This window comes from Neolamprologus multifasciatus, chromosome 11 (assembly GCF_963576455.1).
Source record: "Neolamprologus multifasciatus chromosome 11, fNeoMul1.2, whole genome shotgun sequence".
In the NCBI taxonomy this organism is placed as follows: Eukaryota; Metazoa; Chordata; class Actinopteri; order Cichliformes; family Cichlidae; genus Neolamprologus; species Neolamprologus multifasciatus.
This window is the reverse complement of record NC_140449.1, coordinates 2,744,303-2,766,331: the sequence shown is the minus strand read 5'-3', so window position 1 is coordinate 2,766,331 and position 22,029 is coordinate 2,744,303. Positions and strand designations below refer to the sequence as shown.

Below are 22,029 nucleotides of genomic sequence, written 5' to 3'. Positions count from 1 at the left end.
TAGCAGAGACAGAGAGAGGCGTTGAAAGGCTGCTCCAACAGAACTTATTGTTTCAGAGGAAAACACGAACACGGTGTACAGTCGAGTCTTAATAGCTTACTTACAGCTGGGCTCGTCAGGCTCTCTTCTTGGCTGCAGTGGTTATTATTATATTTACATGCTTCCAGCTCCCGTTTCTGCTCGATGACAGCTCGTACTTTTCCTTTTTCTCCCTCCCTCGCTCACAGACACATAACGTGTATGGCAGTCCATTCTCCCTGCAGCACGGACTACACTGCCCATGATGCTACATTCTTTAGAGCTATACCTGTAGCATTCTGCCTGTTAGCTTAGCACAACAACAACAAAAAGGCCTCTCTCACCCAGGAAACAACCCTGTAACCATGGCAACCGTAACGCTGCCGCCTGGAACAACAGAACGTAGCTGTCAAACAAAACCCAAACAGTCCTGACCCGCCACAATATGAAACAGGGAAGTACCGCCGTGTAATCCATTTATTTCAACAAAGTAACTGTATTCTAAATACCACCTTTTTAAACGGTAACTGTAACGGAATACAGTTACTCATATTTTGTATTTTAAATACGTAACGGCGGTACATGTATTCCGTTACTCCCCAACACTGACTTGCAGCTTTGCTGTTACACCTCTCTCCCTCTCATTCACACACATTTATTCAGTCTTACTAGTATTGTGCTTCTTAAGGACTTTGTTTTTTCTTTGCCCCTCTCTCTGCAGTATGTATCAAATGAAACATCCACCTGGGTTATTTTCCATGCCTCACCCCCTTTACTAACACTTTGAATGACAGAAGCTTTTGGCTCCGCCTTCGCTACAGTCGCAGAGGGCTTATAAACCAGGCTCAGGTTGAGCACAGCTTCACCCACACAGCGGACACTATTTCTCACTGAGGCTACAGGACCGAGTCATGGAAAAAGATGCAAGACCCAACTGGGACAGCCCCATGCAGTTTGTGCTGGCGTGTGTATCATATGCAGTCGGACTGGGAAACGTGTGGCGGTTTCCATACCTCTGTCAGTTACACGGTGGAGGTAAGTCCGTGTGACCCTCTTACACTGAGTCATGAGCAGCACTTTCTTGTGCCTCTGAGTGCGGAGGGAGGTTACCAGGTTTGCGGAGATTATGTTTGATCCGCACAGAGTGTATTTGATTTGAAATGAAAACTCTCAACACACTCTCTCTCTCTCTTCAAAGATTCAGTGGAAAGCAGTGATGTTGTACATAACGGTTTTTACTCAGCTCAGCTGTTAACGACAGTTACTACAGCCATGTGTCCTGTAAACGTCCGTTTATAATTGTCTCAATACCATTGATTGAATTGTAAGTAAGTAACTTAATATTCTTTAATTGGTGTGAAGAGTTGTTGATTAAGATTTTATCAAAGGGGGCGGGGCGTTCTCGTGGTAAATTTCCTGTGGAATCCGTATCGGACTATTGTCAGCTGTCTCACTGCTGAAAACAATAATAAAAGTAGATGACGGTCATTAAGCGTTTGGAGCGAAAAGCAAATAATAATAATCAGAAGGGTTTCGAAGTCGGTTTGTTTAAACAGACTCCGTTTAAGTGATGAGAGTGCGCAATTTAAAGACGAACTTGTGTAAAATAAACGCAGCGCAAGCATTCAGACATTTAAAAAAGAAAAATGTTTTCGCTTCTTCCCTGGAAATGTTTCCAACATATGGCACTTTGTGCCGGGGGTGTTTGTCCCGATGTTTCTCTCTGACTGCCAGAATCGGACTCTGTGCGTCACCCTTCATTTACTGTGTGGATGTGGAATTTTTCAGCGTACTAATACGTACGACAGGACTGTGTCGACCGACACCATAACACTTTTTGTCTTGACAACAAATCACCTTTGTGAGTGTAATTAGAAACTCAGCACACTGTGAGTTGCAGAAGGAACAACGTGAAAAGATGTTTCACACATACAAGGTTGACCATAGCCAAGCACAGATAGATGGTCTTCTGCCAAGTAGGGGGACTGGTGCCAGTTGGGTCAGGGGTTTGTTGGCACACTGTAATGCTTGTCCTCAGCCACTTATGCAAAACACCTGAAGGTCACAAGAGTATCAGGTGAGGACACAGACAGGGGAAACGAGTGGAAACCAAGTTTATAGCAAAATGCATTGATTTTATTTGGGGTCATTTTTGACCCCACTTGTGGAAGAGTGTAGGTAGGTATTGGTAGATTGTGCATCCAAGGGTTAATATGGCTCCTATCAGCTTAGAAAGTGCGCTTCTGGTTTACACTCATGGGATTCTTAAAATGCTATGGTTGCATATTTTTATAATTATTTAGAATTGTGGTGATGTTTATATAGCAAATTTGTCCACTGTATAACACCTGTACTGTATTCACCCTTCATGCTTTCAGGGGGGTTCTTAATCCCGTATCTCATCATGTTGCTTTTGGAGGGGTTGCCCTTATTCTACATGGAGCTCGCCATTGGTCAGAAGATGCGTTTAGGTAGCATCAGGGCATGGACTTCGATAAGCCCGTATTTGGGAGGATTGGGTAAGTGCCTGATTAAAATGAAGTCACAATGCATTTACTGCACACTTTTAGCTACACTTTTGGAAAACTAGAGGTGTTATAAAGGAGTATCAGTGAGAGCCTTTCTCAAACAGTAAGCAGTTTAAATGTTGCATTAGAAGAAGCTAAAAAGGAGTCTGTGCAATGGAGCTACAGACAGAACGTAGAGTGCTGTGAATGAAAAACACCTGGACTTTGTTTAGGTTTTAATCTTTCAAATGAACAGTTTAATTTTATGTAGACAATTTGATTTCATTTCATTTATATAGCGCCAAATTACAATAACAGTTGCCTCAAGGCGCTTTATATGCAGGTACCCTACAATAGTACAGCAGGTATAGTAACAAGTGTCAATGTGAGATTGGTGATTTGATTTGCTGTTCTTCTCTGTTTTAGGGCTTGCTAGCGTTGTGACATCCGTGTATCTCTGTCTCTATTACAACGTCATCAATGCATGGAGTTTCTGGTACCTCTTTCATTCATTTCAAGTGAGCTGCTAATTTTCAAACTACTGCAGTTTTTTCAAACACATGCTACATTGTTGTAGCTCATTTGGATGTAACACATCTCTGCTGCTCTTCATGTTTATGTCAATTGCAGTCAGTCCTGCCCTGGGCAGTATGCCCCATAAATTCAAACCGAACGGGACCTACAGAGGAGTGTGAGGTGGCCACACCCACCCAATATTTCTTCTACAGGGAAACACTGAACATCTCTTCTTCTATTGAAGAGAATGGAGGCATTCATACAGGACAGGCACTGTGTCTCATGCTTGCCTGGGCAATAACCTACCTGTTCATTGTGCGAGGAGTAAAGTCAACAGGAAAGGTAAGGAGACTCATCAGTTTGTGTGATATGAGCACAACAATCGCCATCATGAAAATGCCACTTCATAAATTTTGATGCCAAGTAACATATCCCGAAATGCATTGTCACATAATTAAATGTAAACAAACCAGTTCTTATATACTGCTTTTCAACTCTGCCTGAGCACTCACAGTGCTTTATACAATATAACAAGTTCAATTCAATTTCAATTCAATTTTATTTATATAGCGCCAAATCACAACAAATGTCGCCTCAAGGCGCTTCATAGATACAGAGAAAAGCCCAACAATCATATGACCCCCTATGAGCAGCACTTTGGCAACAGTGGGAAGGAAAAACTCCCTTTTAACAGGAAGAAACCTCCGGCAGAACCAGGCTCAGGGAGGGGCGGCCATCTGCTGCGACCGGTTGGGGTGAGAGAAGGAAGACAGGATAAAGACATGCTGTGGAAGAGAGACAGAGATTAATAACAGATACGATTCAATACAGAGAGGTCTGTTAATACATAGTGAGTGAGAAAGGTGACTGGAAAGGAAAAACTCAATGCATCATGGGAATCCCCCGGCAGCCTACATCTATTGCAGCATAACTAAGGGAGGATTCAGGGTCACCTGGTCCAGCCCTAACTATATGCTTTAGCAAAAAGGAAGGTTTTAAGCCTAATCTTAAAAGTAGAGATAGTGTCTGTCTCCTGAATCCAAACTGGAAGCTGGTTCCACAGAAGAGGGGCCTGAAAACTGAAGGCTCTCCCTCCCATTCTACTTTTAAATACTCTTATAATTAACAGTATAAATCTTAGGCTGCAGACCCACAGAATGACAAAATTCCCAAACCTAATGAGGACATATATCTTTTTTTTAAAAAAGTCATATCAACACAAAACCAAAAACAAGGTGCACAAAGCTGAAAACCACTCAAGGCAGTCCTACATATTTGTTTAATATGTGCGTTGAAGGACATGTCCTGGTCCAAAATGACTCCAAGGTTCCTCGCAGCGTTACTGGAGGCCAAGGTAATGCCATCCAGAGTAAGAATCTGGTTAGATACCATATTTCTAAGATTTTCCGGGCCGAGTACAATAACCTCAGTTTTATCTGAATTAAGAAGCAGAAAGTTAGCGGCCATCCAGGTCTTTATGTCTTTAAGACATTCCTGCAGTTTAACTCATTGGTGTGTGTTATCTGGCTTCATGGACAGATAGAGCTGGGTGTCATCTGCATAGCAGTGTAAATTTATGCTATGTCTTCTAATGATGCTGCCTAAGGGAAGCATGTATAATGTAAACAGAACTGGTCCTAGCACTGAACCCTGTGGAACTCCATAATTAACCTCAGTGTGTGAAGAGGACTTTCCATTTACATGCACAAACTGGAGTCTATTAGATAGATATGATACAAACCACTGCAGCACAGTAACATTAGATGAGTCCACTGTCAGAGGCCATAAGAAGATCATTTGTAACCTTCACTAAAGCTGTTTCTGTGCTGCGATGAGCTCTGAAACCTGACTGAAACTCTTCAAATAAACCATTTGTCTTTTAAAATCACTCTTTTAAGATTTTTTTGAGATAAAAGGAAGGTTGGAGATTGGCCTATAATTGGCTAAGACTGATGGGTCAAATGATGGATTTTTAAATAACTGTAACAGTTAACTGTTTTAAGTTTATTAACAGTAGTATAAAAAGTGGCTGTACAGAATGTTCCATCTGTGAGATGGTTATGAGTAATTAGTTCTCCCAGTTCACTGTACTTAATATGAATCTAGCACAGTTCTTTGCGGTGTGGTGGAAGTGGAGATGTTCCTAGATATGGACCAACAGCAGCAACTGTGTGATGTTTTGTCAATATCCACCAAAATCTCTGAGCAATATTAACAAGTCTTCTATACCACACAGCATATGGGGTATACCCCATTAGCAGCAATGTGTACCTAATGGAGGATTTGGTGAATGTAATTTACAAATATTTTTTAAACCAGCAGACCCTAGTGCCTAACTAAAAAAATACTGTAACACAAAGTTACCAAGTTATGATAAAATTCATTAACATTCCATCATCACACTTACACATTTGACCTTTTCTATGATTGTGCTGGTTGGCTTCTACAGGTGGTGTACTTCACAGCTACATTTCCTTATCTGGTCCTGTTTATCTACTTGATTCGGGGTGTGACTCTTCATGGTGCCATCAATGGCCTCAAATACATGTTCACACCCAAGGTAAGAGTGTCTGGGAAATGTGCTACGCAGATAAGGCTCTTCAGGTTTCATACTTAGAGTGGTTTATCTTTTATGTGTATGTACATTTGTCTGCTTTTAGATGGCTGAACTTGCCAATCCTAGAGCGTGGATCAATGCAGCCACTCAGATCTTTTTCTCCCTCGGTTTGGGTTTTGGCTCACTAATAGCCTTTGCTAGCTACAACCAGCACAACAACAACTTTCAGAACCAGGCCATCGTTGTCTCACTTATCAACAGTGGAACCTCTATCTTTGCCAGCATCGTCACCTTCGCCATCTATGGCTTCAAGGCTACTCTCAACTACGAGAACTGCCTGGACAGGTATGTATGTTTTGTGCTAATGCAGGGTTCCCGCTACACATGCAAGCATGCCTGTAAATTTACAGGTGTGTCCCTATAGGCGTGATATATTATACGGTTCAACAAGTTATTACAAATCCAGGCATGTGTACTTCAATTTCCAAAAATCAGAATATCACACATGCTTTGTAACATGCTGTTATACTAGCTCATTTTTAAAGAGACTCTTTGTGGCCTCAAATCCAACTGAGTAACATAAAAAATACCACAAACTTTATCTTTGAACCAGTATTTTATATGTCAAAACAGCCAAATTTGCATGTCGTGATATGATGTTACAATTATAAGATCAGGATTGTAACAGTGTAAAACACTGGCATGGAAAATGACTTGTAAATGACTTCTGGTTAACAATACAAGCTGCAAACGACAATATTTAAGGCAGAGTGAGTAAACTATTGGCCATAATTGGCATCAAAATATCTTGAATAAATCTTTTTTCTCATCTTAGAGAAAATAAGACATGGGGATTTTTTTTCTGTTATGATATTTGTGAAAATAACGTGTGTCAGCTATTATTTTTAAACCATTCACCAAGCTAATCCCATATCAGTACTATCCACATCAGCACAGTAGGGTCAGCAACATTTATGTCTTGAGCAGGAAAAGTTTTAAATTCAGCATAATTCAGCATTCCCGGACCATGAAACTGCAAACGCATTTGTATGGAGGTCAAACAAGGCCGTCTACATCAGTTTTTAGGACTAGCCGTGCACATTACATTAGCTTGTTGGAGATAATACCAAGGACGAGTTTGTTTTAAGGTTATAAAAAAAATCAAAACAGCTGGTGCCCCAAACCCGGAAGCATTTGAGGTTTTAGTTTTGTTTTTCTTGGGTTTTCTTTTCATTCAGAGTGGTTTTAAATACGTCATAGAAGTCTTAAATCTGACTGACTTTGATGAAATAAATGAAATAAACCAAAACAAACAGTATACGTGAGCGTAGAGATACATATAAATCTGTTTGGTTTGTTTTTTCACTTGGACCCTAGACTACAGTTTAAACATAGCTCTGGCCTGTGGGCATTAACTGGGTAACATTAGCCACATTAGCCATTAGCCAAACACAATGGATTTTCCTATTGTTGTGGGGACATTGCATCAAAATAAAAGTAATCCACTGGGTCTTCAGTTCCTCAGATGCCGGGAGTGCGTGAAGACGTCTGTGTTTGCGCTCGCAGCCAACAACTGAACATTTGGTGAGTTTTGTTTGTCGCTGAGACATTTTAGCGTTAGTTAGCTAAAGCGACTCTAGCAAGAAGTTAACAGCAGTCGGTGATGCAGCTGCTCAGGGATGGAGAGTGGGTCCTGGTTGGCCATGCTAGGGCAATGTCTGAGACCAGTGGCTGCAAAGTTGTGAGATCACAAGCTTATGGAAGAGCAGCAAGGGCTCCAAATGAACAGTGTTTATTGCTGTCATCTAAACATCTTCATGCAAGTGCTTCTACAATGACACGTATTAGTGCTTTTACATGGAAACCATTTTTAAAAAGTCTTCTTTAGGATCAAGGTGAGGTGGTACAAACACATCAATCGTTCAACCAGGACGCTCGAGTAATGCCTGGACCAGTTGTTTGGGACCATTGTAAAACTGCGGTTTAGTCATTGTTTGGTTAGGTTGATGAACCGAAACTACTTGGTTATGTTTAGTTTTAGACGTTAGCATAAGGCTTATAAGGCATAAGCATAAGAACAAAAACTACCCGGTGAGGATGAGGAAAGAGTATGGTTTTGATTCTGTTACATTATTAACAAAGTTACAGACAAGCTCAACAAAACGTATCTGAAAATGACGACACCAGTGTACATTTTGCACTTCTCCAATAAAGATTACATTGAAATGAAGCTGTATGTTGTGATAACAGCTGACACCATGTTCATCGAGAGAATAGTCTGTCACTGTATTCTGAAAACAGGCCGTGTGCATTTCTCTGTCAGTTGAGTAATGTGGTACTTTAACATAGCATGTTGCTTTGCTTTATCACTGAAATGAAAAACACAGAAATGTTCTTTCTTTTGCACAATAGGACTTTGGACCTTGAATCTGGCATACAGAACGTGTCCAGTGTTAGATCACTTAATAACAAGACGTAACAACTCTGAACAAATATGTGTGGTTGGTGTGGTGGGGGGTTGGGTGGATGGGGGGGATTGGAGTTGATAGTAGTTGGGGGTTAGTGGTGGGGTGGGGGGCTGGTATGTGGTAGGGGTCAAAGTACCATCCACATGAATGCCAAAACCCAACAGAACATTGTATTTCATAAGTGTCATTCACTACACCTGCCAGTGGTTGGCAGCAAAACATGAAGTGAATAAATGCAATGATTTTACAAAAGTAATACAAAACAGTAAGAACGAAATGGTTGTTTTTTGCACTTGAAACAACTAAGAACAAAAACAGTTAAAACTGTCTCTCATCTGCCCCACAAACATAAGTGGACTGTAAATTTAGTTCAGTATCACATCAGTTCCCAGTCTAATAAAGGAAACACTTTGTGAAATACGTCTAAGTTCAACAGGTTGCAAAATGGCCTGTGAAGGTTGAAGGTCGGGGTTAATTTGTGCTCCCTTTTCTTCGTTTTCAGAATGCGCATTCTGCTGCTAAATACCTTCGATCTAGCAGAAGACGCCATCAGCATGGACAGCGTTCTCGAGTGGATTGAGAAGCTGAACGCAACATATCCAGAGCAGTTTGCCCAAATTGCTGACAAAGTAAGAGAGGGAGAGTGCAACCTGGAAAACGAACTAGACACAGTGAGTTACACTCATCTACATACAGTAACCACACAGGAAACACTATTCAGTTATAAAATAATGGAAAGTTGGAAGTTATTTAAATCGGGAAGAAAAAGAGAAACAATAAATGATCAACGTTTGTTACCCAGAGTCCGATCGTACAGTTAGGTCCATACGCTTCTGGACCATGACACAATTTCTGTCATTTGGCCTCTGTACACTACCCCAGTATATTTGAAATAAAACAGTGAAGATGTGATTGACATGCACATACCACTGCAATTTTAAAAAACTTAAGATCATGAGCTGTTCCTTTTGTCTGTCCAAGAACAGTGCACGCTTTTTAGATGTTTTCTGACAATCTAATCAGCCCTTTCTGTTTTGAGGGTAACCACTACCGTATTTTCCACACTATAAGGCGCACGTAAAATTTAATCTTCTCAAAAATCGACAGCGCGCCTTATGTATGAATTCTGGTTGTGCTTACTGACCTCAAACCGATTTTATGTGATACATGGCGCTCAAAAATCTGTCAAAAATGTTTTGGTATGACTTTGCTAAGCTATGAAGCCGCAGCGCTTCATGGATTGTTGGAGCGTTACGGCTACCGTAGTCAGGAGCCTCATGGTGTAATCTGGGTCCTAAACTCCGTCGGCTTCAGGTCCCAAAGTCAAACGAACACTAAGAGTTAAAAACTGTCTAAATTCTTTCATCTTTAATAAAATGATCAGTGTTGCTGTTTTACCAGGTGTAACAATTACGTTTAACATCCAGGCATCCATGAAAACAGAATTTATTAAAAGGATGAACGCTAACTTTTTTCCAATCGATAAAAGTTAACATGAAGGTTCTTGATGGTTAGGGACAAATACAGTCGTATGGCAGGATGCAGTAAACGGACCAAACTGCTGTAAACGGCCCTCTAACCACCACCAGTAGGCAATCATGGGGTTAGTATCTTGCCCAAGGATATTTGGCATGCAGCCTGGGATCGAACCATAGGCTGACCTGCTCTGCCACCTGAGCTACAGCCAATAACAATACGAGGTTAGTCATTAATATACTGCAACAACATGGGAATAGATGGAGAGGATTCAACATTAATGAATCAGTGGTAGGGAAATGGAGGAAGCAAGAAGAATGAGCTGAGGAAAGTTTGACTTATCTGACTGTTTTGTTTACCTCAATGCGCTGATCCTCAATGATCTCCTCCTTCACTTTGGAGTTCAAATTAAATCAAATAAAATTTGTTGTTGCGAGGTACTAACTAAACTACAAAAACACTATGCACCCTCTAGTGTCCAGATGTGGAATAGCATTTTAATACCTGAAACTGCCACAGTCCAACAAGAACGTTTAAATGACAGGTTAACAAATACAAACATAAACAAACAAAAAACTTCAGGTTTGGCAGTTTTTCTCGGTTTGTTTTCAATGCCGTGTTTTAACAGACAGCTATTTTCAGCTCTTTACACGGCCTTTAGGGAGAAATGCAAAAATAGAGCACACAGCATGAGGGGATGTATGACAGCGATGTGACTGGAGACTTAAAGACACACGACATAATTAGGGAGATGGAACTAAAACTGAACAAAGAGACAGACATAAGTACAAATAAGGACATAGGGACAAATAAGATGGGAAGTAACACACACTGAGACCCAGACTAAGACGTGAACTAGACACTGGGACCAGGAATAAACAGATACATGACAGACTGGAGAGCAGGGGCGATTCTAGGATCACTTTACTCATCACGATGAGACTTCTTCCCCGTCTCTGTCAGTCCCTGCATCCCTAAATGCCTCCAGTTGTCCCGAGTTCTCTCTGACTGCCTCCTTGGTGCATTTAAACCCCTGTTCCTCCCTGTCCTCATCGTCTGTTGTCTTCATCTCCATTATCAGTCATCATAATTTTACCATCTCTGTGCAAGTCTGCAAATTTCTTTATTAAATCATAAGTTTCTTAAATTCATCAAGTCACTCTGTGCCTGGGTCCTCGTCACAAAACATGACATCACTGTTTTGTACATTTCAACACAATTTAATCCCACATTTCTGAAAGAATAGCAAAACACTTTTTTGAAAAGTCTGTAACAAAACCATCAAATCTGATCAAGGTTACTTAAATGCTGTCAAAGAAGAATGGATTGGAATAAAAAAAAATACATATCCTAACCTTAATTACTGGGGAAAAATGATGAATGATGCTCATAGTGAGTAAAAAGTAAACTGTGTGCATTTTTTGGACAGAGATTCACTTCTAAAGTGTGTGTATAATACAATACAGATACAATACAGTGCTGAAGCACCTCCAAAACTGGGCTAAAATCGCCCCTGCTGGAGAGACAAAGGATGAAACAAGACAAGAGAGGAAACATAGACAGAACACAGACCAGACAGAGACATGACTGAGCTGAGGGAGAGAGACAGACACAGAGACATGAAATAGATGGGTAAATAAACACGGAGACGAGACTGACTTTCACAGGAGACGCTGAGAGGAGAAAACAGAGGCGGGACACAGAAGGAACCTAATAATATCAAACAAGAGACCACGAAAGACAGATGAACCCAGAGACACTAAAATAACTAAACTCAAGACTAAACCATACGAAGTTTGAACTTCAATCATCTTCTGAATGTAGAGGAAAGAATCATGAATCCAAAATAAACTCTAAACAATGTCAGAGACCCAGGACAGGAGCTGCTGTTCATGCCAGCACGACCACACTGACAGATCCTGGTTGAAGGTTTGAATGCCATCCAACAGCAGTGACCAAGCTGATCAAAATAATAATAATAATAATAATAATAATAATAATAATAATAACATGCTCCTGAGGCCCCTGTTTGTTAACTGTCAGTATGTGTTGCTTCTTTAATCATCCGTCCATCCAACCAACAACACCAAACAACTCAACTCAATTTGACTGCTTAAACCACAAATGTGTTATTGTAGACTTAGTCTCTCTGTGGTATTATATCACTTCCTGTTCCTGTTACAACACACAGTGGTTTTTTGTGTAGCCCATTTAATTAAAAACCTGTAGCTAATGACTAAAACTTGTGCTGCCTGTCTGTGCAACCCGATATCAAACACCCCGACCCACAGTGCCCATTTCACGCTTTGCCTCCAAAACGTAAAATCTACACGTTGCATTAAGTTGCAATAAGCTGCAGGACCAGCAGAGGGAAATATCTGATTTCCAGCCAACATGAAAATAATCACAAGAAAGCGTTTAAACAATATTAACACATTCGCATGTATATCCATATTAGCCGCTTAATCGTGACGATGCTGGGAGCCTGCGATGTACTTTGTACGTTACGATTTTGTGGCTTTAAATATATTTTCTCCCCCTGCTGGTAATGCAATTTCTGCATGCAGTAATGCAACTCATGCATGTTTGTCTCTCTCACGTTTTAGAGAGGCAAAGTGTGAAGTGGACACGGTTTTTACACATTTCGCTATGATACTGGGTTGGTACATATTTACACTCCACCCTGGCTGAATTGTAAAATATTATTACTTATTCAGGTTAAAAATATTTACTATATTACCAAAAACTTTAAAAACACCTCAGTACACTGTATTTTTTTAAAACTGTGCATAATATTTCTGCAGGAAATATGTTCCCCATCTGTATGATACATCGTCTGCATTTTCACAGACATGAAACCTCTTTACTGTAATTATAATTATTGAGATAAGGCATGTGCATCCATTTATAGGTATTTTATAAGAATGATCTCTGTGAAGCGTGTCTGTATGAATAATACTTCATAAAGAGACATTTTGAAGTCATTTTATTTGACATATGAATGTAAAACACTGACACTGAATTCAGTTTCTATTTCAACTATAAACTCCCGTTATTTTTGTTTCAGGCAGTAGAGGGGACAGGCCTGGCCTTCATAGTGTACAGTGAGGCCATTAAGAACATGCCTCTGCCCCAGCTGTGGTCTGTACTGTACTTCTTCATGCTCCTGCTGTTAGGAATGGGCAGCATGTTGGGAAACGTTACAGCCATCATCACCCCGTTACGTGATTTCAAGATTATGTCCCGCATGAGCAACGAGTTGTTCAGTGGTAAGATCCGTACTGATGTTGGTGGAGAAGGTCTTTGTATTCTCACTGAACCACACTTTTCCTGTCTGTCTGGTTGGGTTACAAACACACTGACTGTGGTAAAGATCAGCATTTATGTTTATTGCAGCTTATAAAACTAGTTTTCAGCTGAGTGCACAAAGTTAAATAGAATTCAAAGTACTTGTGATGCTCCTACTTCCTACGACAGGAAGTGCAGATATTATCAAAGTGATTCTTTATGGTCCTACCATTCTGAGCAGGCAGATATCTGGGAATACCAGGAGCTTTACGCTGTGTGAGAATTTGGCTTTTAGTAAAAAGAGCTTTGAGTGTTCAGAACAGACTTTATAATAGTTGGTGTGTGAAGCAGACAAACACAGACACACAGCTTCATTGCTGGGATGCCAGAAATACTAAACTAAACTAAACACAGGGAGTAACACACAGCTCGGAGGAAGAGGACGGTGGGAGACGCAGACGTAAATATGCACGAGGGCACAAACCACAGGAGGAACACAGCTGATCTAACTAAGGAGACAGGGCTATACAGAGCATTTATGCATTTACACTACACATTTAGCTGCAATAACCAAACGGGACCTTCATAATTGGTAACGGGCGCAAAGGTTATCCAGCTGACACTCCCCATCGCTGCACATCATCCCAGATGCTCGGCCAATAGAATCAGGCCCTGATTCGATTCCAGAGTTTTATCATATCCCATGGGCGACCGTGGTTCAGGGGGTTGGGAAGTGCATCTGTAACCGGAAGGTCGCTGGTTCGATCCCCGGGCTCTCTGTCCTGGTCGTTGTGTCCTTGGGCAAGACACTTCACCTACTGCCTACTGGTGTTGGCCAGAGGGGCCGATGGCGCAATATGGCAGCCTCGCTTCTGTCAGTCTGCCCCAGGGCAGCTGTGGCTACAACTGTAGCTGCCTCCACCAGTGTGTGAATGAATGAAGCCTTGAAAAGTGCTATATAGATCCATTATTATTATTATGTGAGCAGCCGAAATGATTTTTCGGGTGGCTCGTTACAGCCATTTGTGTTTGTTTTTTCCACCAGCTTTTCAACACTTGAAACTGGTTGTGTTCTTCTGGTGTCTCAGTCACTCGACACAATCTGTCTCCAATGAACACAAAGTGTGTTACTGTTACATCAGGGCACACTGTTTGACCATCAGTTTTCATGACTTGGTCAAAGGTTGAGTGTAGGGTGTTATTATGACACTGCTGCGGTGGAAAATCTATTGGAACCAACATGATCTCCTGTGAAGGCCCTGCTACGTCCCCCAGAATCAGTGTCGGATGACCCCAGCAGAGACACCGCATGCCTCTACCAGCTGTGAATGCACCACTGCGCACTGCCCCATTAACTTACTGAACCCGGGCCAGTCCGTTCCATAGCGAGATGCCGAGACACAACAGAAGAAAACATTATTGGAGAAGAATGGCGGTGCTGGGACTACTGGGGCCCTCTGGGGCCAGGACCAGCCAACCTCCTGCCACTGGCTAAACAGTCATGGCAACCTCAAGGCTTGCCTGCCAGTGACTGCAGACCCACTCCGCTGTTGCCAGGAGCTCCTCCACGAATCGTTCTGGGAACACCGTGTTCAGCAGCAGCTCCTGGTACAGGGCCAGGCTGCAGCCACCTGACCAGGATGTGTCCTTCAGTGTGCATATTAAACCAATATGTAGGACCGCTTTCTGCCATTTGTGCAACATCTCTAAAGTTAGAAATATCCTGTCTCAGAGTGACGCTGAAAAACTAGTTCATGCATTTATTACTTCCAGGCTGGACGACTGTAATTCATTATTATCAGGAAGTCCTAAAAACTCCCTGAAAAGCCTTCAGCTAATCCAAAATGCTGCAGCAAGAGTCCTGACAGGGACTAGAAAGAGAGAGCAGATTTCTCCTGTTTTGGCTTCCGGTTAAATCCAGAATTCTGACTTTTTTATCAGAATTCTTGAAAAGAAGTGAAAAAAGGACGTGCCCCCTTTCCCCCCCTGTGGCCCTAATCCTCTTCCATGTAAAGCAGCTCATTGTGACTGGTGTTGTAGTTTGGTGCACCAGTGACTGAGGTGTGAGCTTTTCTTGCAGGTTTGGTGTGTGTGTTTTGCCTGCTGCTGGGCCTGGGCTTCACCACCACCTCAGGGAATTACTGGTTTATCATATTCAACGACTACGCAGCCACTTTCTCTTTGCTGTTCATCGTCCTCATTGAGGTCGTAGCTGTTAGTTACATCTATGGAATTAAGAGGTATGTGCTGTCATTGTGATTGTTTCCACATTTGTTACTGTAGATTAAAACCTTTTTGTTCTGGCTATAAATAATGTACTACTACTCTACTGTAAAATTCAATAATCGATACGAACATGTTTTCTACTCTCTTTAGGTTTGAAAAAGACATAGAAGACATGCTTGGTCATCGTCCCAACTGGTACTGGAAAATCATGTGGGCAGTAACCAGTCCCTTGCTCCTTATTGCCCTCTTTATATTTTTCATCATTAACTACATCCAAGGAGGGGCACCCACTTACCAAGCATGGAATAAAGAGCTGGTGAGTTCTGGTTTCAATATTCCCAATGTGTAGACATTTTTTCTTTCTCCTCAACAGACAGTATGGATTATCATTATTGAAGGTTTGGGTTAGGTCGTGTTTAACAAAGTCTCCTGTGATACCGTGCACTCCAAAAAGGAAATGAGTGGAAAAGTCTGGTGGAAAATGGTAAAAAAGTTGGCGTAGTGCACTATTAAATAGGATAGTTTAGATTTAAATGATGCTGTGAATCGACGACTTCCAAATAGCTCAACAACTCAAGAAGCAAAAGTAAAGGAAATGTTTTTTTCATTAGCTCATCCAGCCAAAGGACCAAAGTCCGTCTGCCATCCAACAAGGATTAACATGTAATAGTTTTTTTTACCCAAACTGTGCTCAAGATCAAGATTTGTTGCTTCATGAGCAAGAATGAATCGCTGTCAGGAGCTCCATGAATTCCAGTGTGAAGTATTCCACAGTGAACTGTTTGTGCGACTGGGAATGGGAGCTGAGGTGCAAAGGCTGCCATCTTTCTGCAAAGTCAATCTCTACAGACCTCCAGATATCCCATAACCTTCAGACTAACTCAAGAACATTGCACAGAGAGATTAATGGAAGGAGTTTCCATTTGGGCGATCGTGGCTCAAGAGTTGGGAGCTCGTCTTGTAATTGGAAGGCTCGGACAGTCTCGGTCGTTGTGTCCTTGGGCAAGACACTTCACCTACCGCCTACTGGTGATGGTCAGAGGGGCCGATGGCGCGATATGGCAGCCTCGCTTCTGTCAGTCTGCCCCAGGGCAGCTGTGGCTACAACTGTAGCCTCCACCAGTGTGTGAATGTGAGAGTGAATGAATAGTGGTATTGTAAAGTGCTTTGAGGGGTCCTGAAAAGCGCTATATAAATGCAATCCATTATTATTATTTCCACGGCCGAGCAGCTGCATCCAAGTGCAAAGTGTCTGAAGCAGTGATCTCAAAGTTTGCTGAATGTCTGGCAATCCAATGGACCAGTCTGTTTTGGTGGTTGCTAGGAGAAAGGTACTGTGTAATGTCTGGGTGGGGCAGTTTATGGTGTGGGGGTGTTTCCCAGGAGCTGGGCTCAGCCCCTTAGTTCCTGCAAAATTCCATTAATGTTTCAGCATACCGAGACAGTTTGGACAATTTTATGATCCCAACTTTGTGGCAACAGTTTGGGGATGTTCAATGAAGAACAAGTATCTGTCATTTCATTTATTTATTTATAAAGCACATTTAATAACAAAAAAGAGTTGACCAAAGTGCTGTACAACGTAACAATGAAACAATAACATTAACATCATCAAACAGGTGGGAAAATTTGAATAAAAAAATTGGTAACTCTCATGCAGTATAGCAGTGGTTCCCAAACTTCTTTTTGTTAGGCCCTCCTTTGTTTTACAAGACAATCTTCAGGCTCTAGAGGGCGTGCAAAGCTGCAAAAGGTCAGACAAATAGTTTGTTGCTTGGCCATTTAGCACTTTATAAGTCAAAAGATTTTAAAATTTAATCCTAAAACGCACCGATGATGTCAGGGTTCCTGGGTCATCGACCCAGTGCTTTCAGTTTTGTTCATGTTCAGTTTATTTTGCCACTGCCTGTTTCACTTCCTGTTTGTTCCTGTGTCAGCTCGTCTCGTGCCATTAGCCAGATTATGTTCAGCTGTGTACTCACCGGTCTCTCATTATCATCCTCATCAGTCTGTGTATTTAAGTCTTCTGTTTCTACTCGTTCTTTGTCGTGTCATTGATGTTACGTTGTCGTTTGTTCAGTCAGTCCGTCCGTCAGTCAGTCCTTCATTCATTCATTCAGTCGTCCAGCCAGCCAGCCATTTCCTACCTCTGTTCTGTTTGTTCACTCCATCGCAATAAACATCAACCTTCACCTAACTATCCACGAGTCCTGCGTTTGGGTCACTTCCTCGCCTCCACTCAGCAACCCCTGACAGATGAAGAGAGGCAAGCGCCGCGGTGATATGTTGTCTCCTTACACGGGTCAAGAGGCTGGCTGCAGCGTTGTGTACGAGTTGAAGCCGTGCCAGACTGGACTGACACCAGCGTATAGCTAATTAATCTGGGGCATAAAAGTAAATGGAGCTGTGGAGGACGTAAAATAATCCTCTCGGAGAGGTAGGACCTAAACCATTCCAAAGGCATACCTTTAATATCACAACCTTGCTCCAATCGCAGGATCAGATTACTGTGGTCAACGGTATCAAAGGCTGCAGTTAAATCTAGAAGCAGGAGCACAGCGGAGTCACCTGAATCGGTGATTAATAAAATGTTATTAACAATTTTTAGTGCTTTTTGTGTGTGTGTGCTGTGGTAGGTTTTGAAGCCCGGCTGGAATTTCTCAAAAATATTATGACTATTTAGAACTCAAGATCAAAGACTGATCTTGAGTTTATCGTGGTACAGAAAAACGAGATTTGCTAAACTTTCTGAAGAGTTGTTGATGCTCCTCAGACTGAAGCAAATCTATCATTCACCAAAATCCTAATCAGACAGAATTCTTGGAAGCACGGAGATATTTTGATATAGGGAAGGAAGTTTGATACCATCCATGTACACAGAGATCAAACTGAAAATTAGCAGTCAAAAAAGTATAATTAAATGAATCAGAAACAGGAAAAACACCCTTCTGACACAATGTTAGTGATGACATTTTTATTTAGCCATACCTTTCACTAGAGGTGGGAATCACCCTACATCCCACGATACGATATTATCACAATACTTAACGCACGATATGATATTATTGCAATTTTTAAAAATATTTTTGCGATATTCAGATTCTGTACGTAAAGGTAAACTTTATCAATATTCATTTTCTCTAATATCAAAGTCTCACACTCAGTCTTTCTCTCATTTCAGTTTGATTGTTGACAAACTGAACGGTTTGTATTACAGTCTAGTCCAACTTAACTGAACAACCATCTGGTACAATTATAGCTATTCTGAACTATGCAGTTTATGAAAACTATGCAGCCCCTTCAGCAACTGAAGAATTTGAAAGTAAATGAAAACAAAATATAATTTTACATTAAATAAAAAAGTTTTAAACTTAATTAAAATAAAACATGTCTTAAATTAAAATAAGTAAACTGTCATGTTTATTGCTGCCAAAAACAAGTTAAACACATTTGGACAGTGAAGGAATGTCAGGATTCTTGCTCAGAAAAAGGATCAACATGCTCTGAAGTCAGAGCACAAAAACCTTTTTGTAACAAAATATCGATTTCTGCTGTCCCTGTATCCATACATTATTAATTCAATTCAATTCAATTCAATTCAATTTTATTTATATAGCGCCAAATCACAACAAATGTCGCCTCAAGGCGCTTCATAGATACAGAGAAAAGCCCAACAATCATATGACCCCCTATGAGCAAGCACTTTGGCGACAGTGGGAAGGAAAAACTCCCTTTTAACAGGAAGAAACCTCCGGCAGAACCCGGCTCAGGGAGGGGCGGGCCATCTGCTGTGACTTGGTTGGGGTGAGAGAAGGAAGACAGGATAAAGACATGCTGTGGAAGAGAGACAGAGATTAATAACAGATACGATTCAATACAGAGAGGTCTGTTAACACATAGTGAGTGAGAAAGGTGACTGGAAAGGAAAAACTCAATGCATCATGGGAATCCCCCGGCAGCCTACATCTATTGCAGCATAACTAAGGGAGGATTCAGGGTCACCTGGTCCAGCCCTAACTATATGCTTTAGCAAAAAGGAAGGTTTGAAGCCTAATCTTAAAAGTAGAGATAGTGTCTGTCTCCTGAATCCAAACTGGAAGCTGGTTCCACAGAAGAGGGGCCTGAAAACTGAAGGCTCTGCCCTCCCATTCTACTTTTAAATACTCTAGGAACAACAAGTAGGCCTGCAGAGCGAGAGCGAAGTGCTCTAATAGGGTGATATGGTACTACAAGGTCATTAAGATAAGATGGGGCCTGATTATTTAAGACCTTGTATGTGAGGAGCAGGATTTTGAATTCAATTCTGGATTTAACAGGAAGCCAATGAAGGGAAGCCAAAACAGGAGAAATATGCTCTCTCTTTCTAGTCCCTGTCAGTACTCTTGCTGCAGCATTTTGGATTAACTGAAGGCTTTTCAGTGAGTTTTTTGGACATCCTGATAATAATGAATTGCAGTAGTCTAGCCTGGAAGTAATAAATGCATGAACTAGTTAGCAAACAAAATATCACCATGCTACACAGTATCCATTTTTTCCCCACCCCTACCTTTCACATAGTTCTGAGTCCTTACCAAGATTAGGATCTGTATATGTTTGCAGCTGCACTGCTCTACAGACTGATGCCGTCACAATCAGAAAGCAAAGTAAATATTGTGAGTTGATAGCAAAAGTTTCTGCTAATGGTGAACTGTATGTGTGGCTTCCCAGGGTGCATCAGTAGTGACGGAGTACCCCGTCTTTGGTCAGGTCTTCATCGCGCTGCTGCTGGTGTCGTCAGTCAGCTGTGTTCCCCTCACAGCTCTGTATGCCTTCTGCAGGAAGAGGAAAGATCGAGCCTATGAAAATCCTCCATCTGCTGTGAGTACGGTATCAGTGTAGGGACCAAACCTGTCCTGCTTCCTGGACCTCTCCATATCTGCACTTCAGCTGAGCAGCAGGAGTACAGTAGTTCTTACCTAATACAGAGTGTGTGGTGTTTGATTTGAGTTTCACCTTAGCGACGGCCCTTTTGGACTGTTTGTCTGCAAAAACGACGTCGTCCCAGTGTTGCCGTAGTAACAGCTTAGGCGCCATCAAACTCAGGCGTTCTTTGTTCAGAATACTCTCCATATTTCCTTTGAATCTGTTGTTTCTCTCACTATTAAAGTCAGACGTCTGTCAGTACTCAAGTCTAAACGTTCAGAAGAATATCCTCTAAATCTCAACTGTGGAACATTATTGCTCACATTATCAGATGTAGTTTGTCTGACTGTCAGATGTTTAAATATAGTTGGAATTTGTTTGTCGTTATTTTTCTAAATAGTAGTACGGTACTATGAATGTATGTACATAAGCTACTACGAGTTTTAAATGTATTGTTTTAATCATTTTTTTCCCCATCTTACACACTGTAAACATGCTTTAAAGCAGTAGTGCACAGAAGTGAGCACTAAAATATCGTAGGTATCAAAAAAGGAAGTCCTGTCCTATCACACTATAACATCGCACTATAACATCGCACTATAGTGGACTCGCCTGTTTCTGTCTAATAAGAATAGTGATTGGTTAAATTCTCACACACATGCTAGATTAGAGCCTGTGACAACAATCTCATTACAAAGGTTCTACTTCCTGTTTTTAAGTATTTTTGAGCAAAGAGGCATTTTTGTATCACTACCAAAAATGACACTTGATTCAAGACTCGAGCTGGAACTGTTGGACTGCACAACAGCTGAGACGTATCAAACCACATCGGCTGATTTCCTTTCTTTCTTTCTTTAAGGTAAATATGACATATCAGTCATTGGGTTTTTCTGTCGTCTAATTATAGCTGGCACTGAATTATGTGTGTACAAATTATCTGCTTTCTACAGGATTTTTGATAACTAGTTTTTTATTCATTTTAAAAGGGCTGGCAGCTCATTGTGAACCAAAATACCTGTATGAGCCAATAGTGCTGTGCCAAAACACAATTGTAATAAAAAAAAATGTCTTTGTAGATTCTCAAATAAGTCAAATGTGTATATACTGTTGGATATGTGTCATCGAATGACCGAATAATTGGACTAATCAAAAATGTGATTTTTGCTTTTTAGTGCCAGTGAGTAAATAAATGATGAACTGTTAGTTTTCTTGGACATAAAGCATCTTGTAAGTCACCATGTTGTCTTTCAGCTTCATCTGAAATTTATTTGGGGGGTTTTGATTAAAGAAGTAAGACATTTGTGTGCGTGTGTGTCTTTTAGAAGACAGACGTCTCTTTTTTTCTTGATGGATTCTGTCCCAGTACTTCTGTAAATACAGAGTTTGAAACCTTGAACTGCTTCTTATATAAAAACCAGTTGACCTTTAACCATTACAAACATCAATGGAGTGATGTTTGTAATCATTTGGACTCAGATTTTGCAGTATCATAACTGACTGTAGGAGTCAAATGTAAATTCCATAATAAACTCCTGACCTTACATGAAAATGTCTGTTCCTGTGTCTTGTTTTTATTGACCTTGTTGGATCTAAATGTTCATGCATATTTCATATAAGATGATGAGATGATGAGATAGCCTTTATTTGTCAGTTGCAGGTCTTTTGCCCACAACCGAGATGACAGACCTTGCCGACCGTACATACAATACACAAACATCACATTGGGGAGACAGGTCAGGCTAGGTAGCGAGGAAAAAAACATGGAAATGTGTAACACAGAAGGATAATACAGGAATGCACAGATATCAACACACCATAGTACAATAAACACAGACAGCAACATGGGAAAGAGTTCCAGTGTGTACATCTGATCTGGGATCGCTGCAATCTTCGACTGCGCCTCCAACTGACCCGATGTCATCCTCAGAGGGGAGGTAAGCGTTGGAGGTGGCGTTGGATCCGGGGTGGGGAGGGTGATGCGTCAGTGAGTGCTTATCAGTATCAGTATATGTGTGTGTGTGCGTGTCCATAGTTCAGCTGAGACAGTGTCCTTCGCCCTGCCAGGCGAAGT

At 41.2% G+C, this 22,029-nt stretch overlaps 1 protein-coding gene across 3 annotated transcripts; it reads left to right on the top strand.

Annotated features, from left to right (window-relative positions):
* Positions 1-617: 617 nt before the first annotated feature.
* Positions 618-21,797, top strand: slc6a20 (solute carrier family 6 member 20). Of its 3 annotated transcripts, none has more exons than XM_085176706.1 (11): positions 768-1,053; positions 2,397-2,537; positions 2,952-3,043; positions 3,156-3,383; positions 5,491-5,601; positions 5,702-5,943; positions 8,569-8,737; positions 12,610-12,811; positions 14,911-15,070; positions 15,207-15,372; positions 19,764-21,797. In XM_085176706.1, the coding sequence occupies exons 1-11, from the start codon at positions 930-932 to the stop codon at positions 19,932-19,934; spliced, it is 1,806 nt and encodes a 601-aa protein (XP_085032832.1). In that variant the 5' UTR covers positions 768-929; the 3' UTR covers positions 19,935-21,797. The 3 variants fall into 3 exon arrangements, with proteins under 3 accessions (XP_085032834.1, XP_085032832.1, XP_085032833.1); XM_085176707.1 differs by lacking the exon at positions 768-1,053 and adding an exon at positions 1,072-1,342; XM_085176708.1 differs by lacking the exons at positions 14,911-15,070; positions 15,207-15,372; positions 19,764-21,797 and adding an exon at positions 13,093-14,759 and having other exon boundaries at positions 618-1,053; positions 12,610-12,878.
* The last annotated feature ends 232 nt before the right edge of the window (positions 21,798-22,029 follow it).

Bases quoted from the DNA above. Each gene is read 5' to 3' on its own strand.
- slc6a20 (XM_085176706.1), top strand. From the start codon at position 930: ATGGAAAAAGATGCAAGACCCAACTGGGACAGCCCCATGCAGTTTGTG. The intron at 1,054-2,396 runs GTAAGTCCGTGT...TCATGCTTTCAG, and splicing joins CTGTCAGTTACACGGTGGAG to GGGGGTTCTTAATCCCGTAT. The intron at 5,944-8,568 runs GTATGTATGTTT...CTTCGTTTTCAG, and splicing joins TACGAGAACTGCCTGGACAG to AATGCGCATTCTGCTGCTAA.